At 39.1% G+C, this 11,950-nt stretch overlaps 1 protein-coding gene across 1 annotated transcript in view; it reads left to right on the forward strand.

Moving 5' to 3' along the window:
* The window catches only part of dachc (dachshund c), a 569,756-nt gene that overhangs the window by 167,961 nt on the left and 389,845 nt on the right, over window positions 1–11,950 (forward strand). Inside the window, exon 2 of the mRNA XM_048598317.1 lies at window positions 8,611–8,733. Coding sequence (XP_048454274.1) covers window positions 8,611–8,733 — 123 coding nt within the window. The remainder of the gene's footprint in view (window positions 1–8,610; window positions 8,734–11,950) is intronic.

The following is an 11,950-nucleotide window of genomic DNA, read 5'->3' on the forward strand; positions in this document are numbered from 1 at the left end:
ACCTTAGTGCCATCTGCAAATTTTGACACACCACACTTAGTCCCCAACTCCAAATCATCTATGTAAATTGTAAACAATTGCGGTCCCAACACTCATCCCTGAGGCACACCACTAGCCACTGACTGCCAACCAGAAAAACACCCATTTACCCCTACTGTTTGCTTTCTACTGGTCAACCAATCCTCTATCCATGCCAAGACATGCCGATACACAGCTAAGTCCTGACTTCACTGTTGTGGACATTGGAAGATATTGTTGTACACTGCAGACTGAATATCTCACATGTAATGGCCATCCATTCTTGCTTCATGTGTACTTGCATTTTCATCCACGAAGTGGCTACCGTATGTTTGATTTTGACCACAAGGTCTGTAGTTAGGTATATAACACAAACGCATGGTGAGGATGGTGGACTGTTAACCCTTTCATCTGGACAGCTAGCGTGTAGGTCAAATTAATGGTGACAGTATAGAGATAGGTCCTGTTTCAGCTGAGGTAGACCTGAGGTCTGCTTCTATGCTGTAACATGTCAAAAAATCATAGCACTTTGCCGAGTGCAATGATTGTTGATACATGTTTACCGTACTCAGTATGCTTGGTCTACCTCAACAAATTGTGGTTGAGAACTCAGCAGTAAACTAGTGCACGTTTCTTGGGCATGTGCAGGAAATGAGATGTCCAAAATATTACCTCTTATCCCATTACTCTCAGTTAAATGTGGTCCTTTTCAGTCTGGAATCAGTGCCGAAATATAATATTTCCATTTCCCTTTGACTTTTATGTTTGCCTAAATGACTATTAAGACTGGCCTTTTAAGGCTAATGCCTATTAAATACTATGGGATATTGCAAAGACATTGAAAGTAGTATATATATAATTACATGATTACAGAATTCTTTCCGTAAACTTCACCTTCTGCCCTTAGTTCTCCAAACCTGGTTCTTTTGGAGCTCAGTACTTGGTGAGGGAACACTAAACTTGGCAGCAATATGCGTCTGCAAGACATCTTTCATGTTTACTAGTGAGATATCGGTTTCTCCTCGGGTCTAGACATGTCAGAAGTCGAAATTTACAGAAAGTGATGTTAAAAAGAAACAATTACTTTGATTTGTAGAAAACAAACCTTCTTTAAACACAGGAATTCTTTGTAAGAGAAGAATGTTTAACTTGTGTTAAATTGATTTTCTTCATTGCAGCTTCTTCTGTTTAGCAATATTTTGCTGAAGTTCTCAATTCAGAGGATTAACCTATCGTGATCTTATAGTATAAGGCAGTGTTTTGTAAATGAACTGCATTTAAAATTGTGTAGGTTTTTAATGGTTTCTCATGTTATTATCTACACATGGTAGTTTGGGTAAATGCTAAAGTTTGGGCCTTTATTTTCAGCAGTGAGTTAACATGTAACTGGTCTGATATTAGGTTAATAATGCTAAGGACAGAAGTTCAAATGCTATCATTGAATTCAATAATTCTGGTGAGTGATGAGTTTGCACCAGAAAAAAAAACGCAAAAATTTTGTGGGATGGATCAGCATTCTGTTCAATGATGTTCAATGATTGCTAGGAGCTCTTAACCAAATCACCTCATTAAGTCTTGCATTCAAAATAGGAAATTAAGGCACTTGGCAATACAGAAACCCATTTTTCAATTGATTTGAAATGTTTTTGAACATATTGGAGGGAAATTCCCACTTGCTTGTATTACTTTTGTTACAAATTCTACCCTGTGTTCTTCAGTATCTTTCATACTGATTCAAGTTAAATTAGTGCTGGATTAGGTTCTTCTCACAAAACTGACCATACGACAGGTCAAGTTTCTGTGATTATGAGATTCCACCATTTGACTGGTTAGGGGACAGCTATTCAGATTGCACTCATTCACTTCCACGTGGACATACTAGTTCAAACTTTATAAACTTTAAAAAAAATCAAAGAGTATTTAATTTACTAAGAAATGGAGCAACGTTTGTTAAATAAACTTTTGACTGCCCTTGGTGTACTTTTTAAATGTCATTTTCTTATAACTCACAAATGGAAGATTGACATCTTTATGTAAAATGTTTATTTTTGCTGATGAACCCATTTCTGTTGGATAATCAGAACTATTATCAGATATATTAAGGAATAGATTTCAATGGGGGAAAAAATACTTGTCTATATTTTCCTGCCCAATTCATGGCTCATTTTACATCTTGGATTACACAAACATGTTTTAACAGAAACTTGAAGTTTAACTTAGCCTTTGAAATGTCACATGCATTTTGAGCACAATTTACCAAATTTCAGACAAAGTAGAAACTCCACTCCATCTATTTGGTCAGCTTACTCTGTTCCTTTGTTCTCTTCAATGATTAAATTCTCCTAGAAACCCCACTGGTCCCTTGAACAGACCATATGCAGTCTTTGTTGGCTCCTAACACTTTTACAGGTGCAAGTAGCTTCTAATTGCCCAAGGCTTCTGTTTATGGGAAGATTATTTTTTAACAAGGCTACCTTTTATAGAAAAGAGCTTTTCAAATTTAATCCTTGGATCGTTGTGCTAAAAGATAACTGATCTTGTGAAATTTTCATTTGAACTGTATCTTGGCACTGTGTAATCGAAGCAAACCTGCCCTATATGACCCAAGGCTATCAGTATCCAAGAAACAGAGTAGCTTTTATTGTTTGCGTGTGTGTGTGCACTTTTACCCTGGATTTTAGGAGACCTTGCTTCCATTTCTGATCAGAATCTTAGCAAACTAATCAATAAAATATCAACTGTTATCTATTGTAAAGAAATTGAAAAATAAACTGGAGATAATATGCTGGGTAAAAGGTTACACTGCATAACAAAAAGGTATTTTGCAAATATACTTGCTTACTGGTAAAATGAGATAACAGAGAATAATGAGGAAATACTGAATGAAGGATATGCAAAGCTAATGACTGCTACTCAATTGGAAAGTTTGCAGCTTTCATAGAATATTCACCACGTTGATGTTTTGGAACATGATTGCAACACTTTTTGATCGGCCATTTTGAAATGTGAAACCGTTTTGGTTACAATACTGCAAGATTGAGGGAATGAGGTACTGTGCAATCTTTCAGATGAGGTGTTAAATTAAGGTCTCATCAACCTTTACAAGTAGATGTAAAAGATCCAATGGCACTCTTAAAGAAGAGCAGAGAATATCCCTCTACTGCCTGGGCCAATAAAGGCAGTCAATTAACATAATTGAAATTGATAATTTGGCCACAGTGGCATAGCTGCTGGTAGGCTTTGCGACGTGAAAGTTGGCTGCCATGTTTCCAATATTACAAGAATGATTACGATTGAAAATTCATTTTCTGTGAAGCTCTTTGGAACATCTTGAGTTTCAGAAATGCACTATATATAAATAGAAGCCTATTTGCTGTTTCATTGAATAAAATGAAGAACTGTGATTTAAATTTCCCCATGAATTCTTAATTTTGCGCAGATTGGAACTGGGGAGTTAGGGGTGAGTTGATTGCCCAATAAGGTTGAGTTGGTCCTTCAAAATGAGGAACCTGTGTAGTCTCTGTTGCACCAGCCAGCAGGAAATCTTTGAGAGGCATTGGAAGAATATTGAGAGCAGATGTTTTACACCTGACTGCACGTGTCTTGTCAACAAACTGATACATGTTTGCTCCAAAAAAAGGAAGAATATTGAGAATGGTCAAATTACTTGTGTACAGATGGGAGTTCTCAAGATATTTTCGTCATACACTGAGTTGACTGTCCAAGTGTAAATTCTCCTCCAAGCAATTAATCCATGCCGAATTGGAATGACATTGCTGTTCCACTATTGTCACTCAGTCCAAATCCTAGAACTCCTTTCCCTAAAAGGCGCAAAGTGTTGCAGTAGCTCAATAGGACCTCAGCATCACCATCTCAAGTAGGGATGGGCAATAATGCAGATCTAGCCAGTGATGCCTACATCCTGTGAATGAATAAATACAAAATACAAATAAAACTTAAAAGTTTACCACATGCTTCTCACTGCAGTAACAAAACAGAATAGAGTAAACCCAGCACTAGTCGGTCATCCATGGGAATAAGGCCAATCATCTGATTAAAATGTGAGTGGTTTAATAATTCAACTTCTGTTGTGACAACCATTATAGAACTATTCCAAATCTAAACTATACTCTCCATTCTTTAGTCCCAACGAGAACAAAGTGTCACTGTTTCTAAAACAAATTTTGTCAAAAGTTGCAATGTGCTGCAGAACAACAGTGACCTGTCAAAACTCAAAAACAAAAACAGGAAATGACAAGAGAAAGCCAGAGGTAACATTTTGTGTTGATAACTTTTGCAACAAAAGGTCCAGTCCTTTAACCTACCTTTCTTTGGAATGCCAAGGGGTTAAACACTCCTTCCAGGAGTAATAGCGATATAACAGTGATATAATTATATGTCTTCTAATTTAGGATACTATTTTTGCTGCCCATGAATTAAAATTCTCTATGTTGGAGAAATGATTGCTTGTGTTGGCAGGCATGCCCATGAGCTGGAGAACTGGTGGAAACCCAGTTGTGACCATTTCTGGGAGCCCCATTGAGATAAAGTCCCTAATAGTTGGCTGCAATCTGTCTTGCTTACACCACTGGTGTCATTTTTCCACTAAATGTTCTGGTGTGGAATTAGTGCCCCACTTCTGAGATCCATGGATCCATTGAAGGCCAGCGGCACTCCAGCGAAGCCTACTTGAAGGTTGGTCCCTGAAGCTCCTGGGCCAGACTGAGTGGGGGGAGTGATTGTTGTCAAAAGCAACAGGTGATTCCCCAGGAATTCCCCCATTTCCAGTGTTGGGCTCAGGATGTCTCAGAAGGTGAGAGGACCTGTCTTCTACACTGCAGCCATACCTAACGGGGTTTTAGCTCATGACCTTTTGCCTGCATTATATGACTTTCACCCTCTGCAGGTTCAATCCCAGTGGTAGCAGGATCAAAAACTTGTGTGTCATCCTTGACCCCTCCCACCTTATGCTAGGAAGGAGTTGTAGGGGATGGGAAGATGTGCCACGATTCAATATCCAAGCCTCCTAGGCAACTTCCGGAGTGGTTTTCAATTAAGCTCAACCCAAATGCAGTTAGGATGGCTGTTTTTTTAAAAAAATTGTTCCAGGGATATGGGTATCACTGACCATTACACAAAAATAGGTGGGAAGGCAAGCAGTGGAGATGACACAAAGTGGTTGCAAAAGTACATAGACATGTTAAGTGAATTAGAAAATCTTATAACGTACAAAAGTGTGAGGTTATGCACTTTGGCAAGAAGAATAGAAAAGCTGAATATTATTTAAATGAGGAAAGACTGTAGAAATCTGCAGCACCAAGGGACTTGGGAGTCCTTGTGCATGAATCACAAAAAGCTAACATCCAAGATGGCGGCGGCGGGGTCGGCAGTGTTCGGCTCCAGCGGGTTCTGCCACAACTTTTGGTTTCATCGTTGTCTTTCCAGCTGGGAAACATTTTATTTTAATTTGGTCGTCCTGGGGCTTCCCCCTGTTGCCCTCCAGAGGGACGCCGGGGCCCTGTGTATCTCCGTTCCACCCTGGGTGGCTGCATTGGAAGATGAGCCAGGACCCTGTCGATCGACTCAGAGCCAGGACACAGTCCATCAATTCAGAGCCAGGTCAGCATCAGCATAGAATTCTTTAAAAATATATAAATTCGATAAAGGAAGACTGGTAGATGTAGTGTATTTGGATTTCTAGAAGGCATTCAGTAAGGTACCACATAACAGGTTTTTGCACATGATAGGAACTCATGGAATTGTGGGTAATATATTCACATGGGTTGAGGATGGCTAACATCGAGAAGACAGAGAGTCAGTATGAATGGATCTTTTTCAGTTGGAAAGACATAAGCGGTGGAGTGTCAAAAGGATCAGTCCGAGATCCTCAACGATTTACTATCCATGTTAATGACTTGGAGGAGAGGCAAGGTGTGATGTATCCAAATTTGCTGATGATACAAAATTTGAGGCAGGACATGTTGTAAGAGGACAAAAGGGATATGCGATGGATAGGGAAAGTTGAATGAATGGGCAAAAACTTGACAGATGGAGTTTCATGTAGGAAAGTGTGAGGTCATGCACTTTGGTAGGAAGAGTCAAAAGGCACACTACTATTTGAATGGAGAGAGATTCCAAAAGAGTGCAACAGAGAAGCATATGGCTATTCTTGTGCGTGAAACACAAAATGTTAGCATGTAGGTATAGCAAATAATTAAAAACACAGATGGAATTTTGGCTTCATCGTTGGGGTTTGGAGTTACAAAAGGAGGGAAATATTGAAACAATACACACGGTGTTGGTGAGGGTGCCTCTGGAGTATTGTGCACAGTTTTGGTCCCTGCATTTAAGGGACCCTGTATTGGCAATGCAAAAGAGATTCAGTTGGATGATTCCTTGGATGAAGAGGTTGACTAATTGAGAACTCATTGAGAGTGAGAACTTATCTTATTGAAACAAACAAGATTGAGAGGGTGCCTGACAGGGTACATGTTGAGAAGGTGATACCACAAGTGGGGGAGTTTCAAACTATGAAACATAGTTACAGAATAAGAGGACACACATTTAAAACAAGGATGCAAATGGAGAGTAGTGAATGTCTAGAATTCTCTACCCCAGAGAGTCGTGGAGGCTAGATCACTGAAATTATTTAAAGTGGAGGCAGATCGATTTTTGCATTATCAAGGAGTTATACTGAACTGGCACGAGAAATGTGTTAAGGAAGACAAGCCATGATCTTATATAATAGCTGAGCAGGCCACAGGAGCTGAATGGCGTACACCCTGCTTCAATTTCTTACGTACTTAACTTTCTTCTGTTCTGGTAAAAGTCACAGGTCAAAAGCTTTAGCTCAGTTTCCATCTCTACAGATGCAGCTTATGTGTGGAACTCTGCTTTTATTTCAGATTACCATCATCCATAGTAGTTGGCTTTTGTAGTTGACATTCAGACTTGGCTGCATTGATCAGCACATTTGACAGTTTGAGTTCCACATTGTCAAGTATCCTCCAATCTACATGGATAGAGCGTCATGGAATTTTTACATCAATACTACAACTCAGCGCCATGAAACGGTGCTGCAATATTGACAGAGCACTTAACGTCATACTGCCTGTTTTTACATGCTAAACCTGAAGTAAATCCAGCTTCAGGCTTAGTTTAAATAGTGCACTTAAGACGAGCAGTGCATAGTGACTAAATTAACTCTGTACAAATAGGACCTTGAAGAATACTACTGTATTTCGTAATGAATCAAAGCTACATGGTGATAGAAATCCCTTTACAGGGATTTGCTGCTTCTTGTGCAATTACACAGTTATCCTGTTATATGGATATTAGGATATCAATTTTAAAAGCTTTTTATTTAAGGGAAATGCTATGAGTGTGAAAGCTTATGTGACAGGTATGAGGAAAAACTGGAAGAATTTGTGAGGAAGGGGTGTTGCAGCATATTTCACCTCAGTGCTGTAGTTTTAAATATAGATATAGATGAAGGTATTATCTGAAGATTGTAGACAGTGCTTTATGCGTCAGTGCTCTGGGGATTCTTGATAATGCTATATAGAAGGAGCTGTACCCTATCTATCATCTATCATACTTTCGTTGCAATAATGGTGTTGCGTAGAGGGTGTCTTATTTTGTATTAATACATATTGACCTAGTAACACTTGATCTGACTGTGTGAGGGAGGCTCTGAATTGAAGCTTTTGTGCACTGTATTGGACAAGCATAGTACATAACGGTCTGTGTAATGTGTGAGCAGCATTATATTCCTGCCCAATAGCAAGATGGAAAATACAGGAGGAACTTCAAGTCACACATAAGATGTGATAAGTTTGATATGAGAATGGTCGACAATTAATATATTAATTCGTTGGCAAGTGCCAGTGGTCATTTCATGGGCACAAATAGTGACCAAGAGTATCACTGAAAGCCAACCCAAGTATGATTTGGATGCTAACTCAAATGGAAGAGTGCCAGGCAGTAGGTAGGCTATGTGATAAATTTCAAATTGGGATTGTTGGAACAGATCTTCAACTTGTTACCCAGATGTAGGGATTGCACTGTGCATCAGCTGTTATAGAAACCCATTCACTTTCCATGGGAATAAATAGAAGTGAAAATTAGCAGTCCCTGGATGTTGGCCTGTCTAAACTATGAGGGAGAATGGACATGAAGAAGTAAAGTTACTGGATAGTAATCTCTTGTCCCATAATATTAATATTTTGGACAGGCAAGTTTGAAGTCCACCATGGCAGATGGTGAAATTTGAGTTCAATTAATAATCAAAATTAAAAGCTTGTCTAACGGTGACTGATGTAAAAACTCATCAGATTCATGAACGTTCTTTAGGGAAGGAAATCTGTTATCTTTTCCTAGTCTGGCCTACATGTGATTCCAAACCCACAGCAATTGGGTTGGCTCTGAACTGCCCTACAAAATGGCTTAACAAGCCACTTAGTTCAAGGAAATTAGGAATGTGCAATAAATGTTAGCCCACCTAGTGATGCCCACATCTCATGAACATATTAAAAAATGTGCCAGCTTTGTGTTCAACTGTCAAGTGAAAATCTACTCTTTCGTATTTTGCAGATGTCTCACATTTACAGTGAGTGGACAGGAGGAGCCACTCAAAGTGCATTCTTCTAAACTGATGGGGAAAAGTCCTGTCTTGGGTTGCAGAAACTTTCTGTATCCAGTTAATTTCTACTCTAGGTAATTGAGTCAATCAACTTGTCTTGATTGGAATTTTCAATGGATTACTGAGTTTCCTTTGTTGGATGTTCCATGATATTAATCTACTTCACAGTTAATGTATTTATGAAAAAAAAGCCAGCCTGATTATTGTACAAATTGAGAGCAGAATGATTAGCATTTTAAAAGCAACTTTTGCAATCACAGGATATTCCAACATGGTTAGCAGTCAGTCAAGTACTTTTTAAGTATAGATGATCAGTTTAGATTCCCCCTTCAAAATGGCAGTATGGAATTTGTTGTGCCAACTTGAGAGGGCACATCGGGATTTGGATCATCTCATTTCAAAGACAGCAACTCTAACAGTGTGATGCTTCTTCAACCCCATAGTGGAGCATCAGTATAGATTTTTTGGGCTCAACTCTCTAGACTGAAAGTGGTGTCTTGGTAAGAGCTAAGTGTGCTACACATTGAAATGCCATTCAGTTGAAGTTAACCTCAAGTGAAAATAACATCCAGAGTGTGTACTTTGTAAGTGACAAATTCTACAGAGGTGAACTTCTCAGTAGTTTAGTTTGGTGATTCTTATGGGTGGAAGTGAGTATCCTCCACATGTATTAGACAATAGAAAGATATTAGAAAGAAGATGCTCAATTGTTATTATTTGAGCACAAGAGTATAGCATATTAAAGTCGCTGTAAATGTTCTCATGTTTTAATTTTCCAGAATAATCACAGAAGACCACATTCCTTGGCATCATGGGCTGTATTTTCAGTCACCCATTGTGTGCAAGGTTGATAATGGGAAAATGACTGCCCTCTCTCAAATGGCATGTTAGTCTTCTAATATCTCTGTGATGTGCTGGAATCTTCAAAGCGGAAGAGGGGAAGAGGGGTTGGTGGATAAGCAACCCGCAAGCCTCCAATTAACATGCTGATATACTCATTGAAGGTCTTGTTAACAGACCAGAGAGCAACAGAATTAAATTTTCCTATAACAGGAAGAGCAAATGATCTGGGACGTGTTAGCACACAGCTGTTGGGAGCACAGAGAGGAGCCATTATTCATTGCTGATGAAAAGCCTGGTTTTAAAAAATAGAATTGTTAAACCGAGGTGCTCATGCAGTAACACAAGATCGCCATCGCTCGAATAAACATGACTGTTTAGGCACTTGTGTGGGGATTGTCAGACTCCTGACCCTCTGCTTTCCTGCTTGCTACATTCCTCTAGGTGATGGTAAGCCCAATGAAAAATGCCGATGGCCTATTAAAATCCCTTTCTAAAATGAATCCCTTGCCACCAACCCTTAATTGGGCACTGAACTCACCTTGAGCCTGAGTAAGGCCTTCTTTATGGAAACCTGCATTGCCTGACTGATGCTTACCCATTATGGGGTCAGGATTCAAAAATGGTCCCAATGTTGGGCTCACAGCCCGGACTCAGAATTCAGGCCCACATTTCATATATTTGACACTTTATTTCTTCAGATAAGAAGAAGAGTGACAACAAGTTTTTTTGTTTCAAGATTTCACTCAAAAAGATTAGTATGGTCAGTGGCTATAGTTGAATAATAGGCTGATTGACTGTCATTCCTTCTCCTTGTAGAGACAGCGGGAAAAACATTGTGTGCCTCTCATTCCCGCACTTTCTGTAATGGTTGAATAATTTATCAACATGGAAAGTACTAATTATGATTTCTTGCTGGTTCCTTTGGATGACATAATTATGATTTAAAACATGGATTAACTGTGTGTATTTTCTGGTGTTCAAAGCCTGCGTGCGTAGCTTTCTTTCATTGATCATTCTACCTAATTGTAATGCCCTTTTAAAAAGAATTTAAAGAAAACAGTGAGAAAAAAATTGCAAGTGATTAATTGAAGCAGCCTATCTTTCCCTAATGACAATGACTTTGTTGTGTTGAAATTAGGAATGTAATTGAGTGTAAGTTGCTCTTTAATCTGATTACTTTACCAGTAGCTTGTGTGATGGTATCAGGTTTTAGCCTGTATTGCTAGGTCAACATGGACCAGTCCATTAAAGGAGCAAGGTTCAGTGAAAGTTCGCACTCTATTGTTTCACCATGGTTACAAAACAAGAAAGGAGAAATTTTGCATTTATAAACTCCAATTGCATTGGGCCCTCAAGGTACAGAAGCTTGTTATTGTTTAAAAATTAAAAGCAGAAATGTAAACCTCACAATTGTCTCCCGAGTAAACAGAAGACTGCCCTTCACTTGCTGTATAAGCAGTGCACAGATGTTCTGAGTTGAATCTAATGTCAATACATTAAAAACATATATTTGTTCCATTTTACTCGGCCATATTTAATAATGTTTAAACAGTATTCACCCTAGTCAATTGTGTATTAGCATAAGACCATATAATAATATACCAATGTTGTCATATTTGTACATTGGATGTAAAATGTTGATCAAAATACTTATAGGACTAAAAATTATAGTGTCTTTCAGCTGTTCATATTGTCAAAGGTACACTACTTTGCTGAAAAATATCACAAGAACTTTGATGGTTTCCAATGTGCACCTAGGTCAATATTCCAGGGTACATCAGTACACAAATAAACACTGTAGCTATTATATTTTGCTGTGTCAAAGTGATGGGAAATATGGTCTTTGGGCTGAAGGATGTTGTCACGTTTGTATTGAAAATTGTACTTTATTTGCAGGATATATTTCTAAAAAAAAGCAGGATTAACAGTAATTTTCTGGGATGGGACTAGTGAGGGAAATGTGTTCCCTGAGAAAGAGGGAATGTAGGCTTTTTTTTTAAAAGTCCCCTCATGCTGGATGTGTTTTCATTGGAGGATGGGACGTGCAAAGTTGGATAGCCCATCGCCTTCCAGCCCTCCCCAATCTGATCGTCATAATGTGGGGTTGAGTAAGGCACACACTAGCCCGCCCATCCTTAAGCCTATTGAGGCATTTGTGGCCAATTAATTTCCATTTGAGGATCTCAATCAGCTTCCACTGCCATGATATGCTGGGCAGTGGATGGCAGGCAGTGTGCAAAGGTCATTTTATCACCAAAGTTGGTGAAAGGAGTGAAGAGAATGGGGAGTGGGTGTCCTGCTTTGAGAGGCATGCTGTGCACATTGGGGCCACCCCACCTAAGATAATACCACTCTACCATGTCTCCTTCCCTGGCATCTTAAATCAGCTCCCATTGGCCTTATCACCCCACACTTGTCTCTCCATAACATAGCTGATTCATCCTTGCT

Source organism: Rhincodon typus, chromosome 6, assembly GCF_021869965.1.
Source record: "Rhincodon typus isolate 14 chromosome 6, sRhiTyp1.1, whole genome shotgun sequence".
NCBI classification, from domain to species: domain Eukaryota; kingdom Metazoa; phylum Chordata; class Chondrichthyes; order Orectolobiformes; family Rhincodontidae; genus Rhincodon; species Rhincodon typus.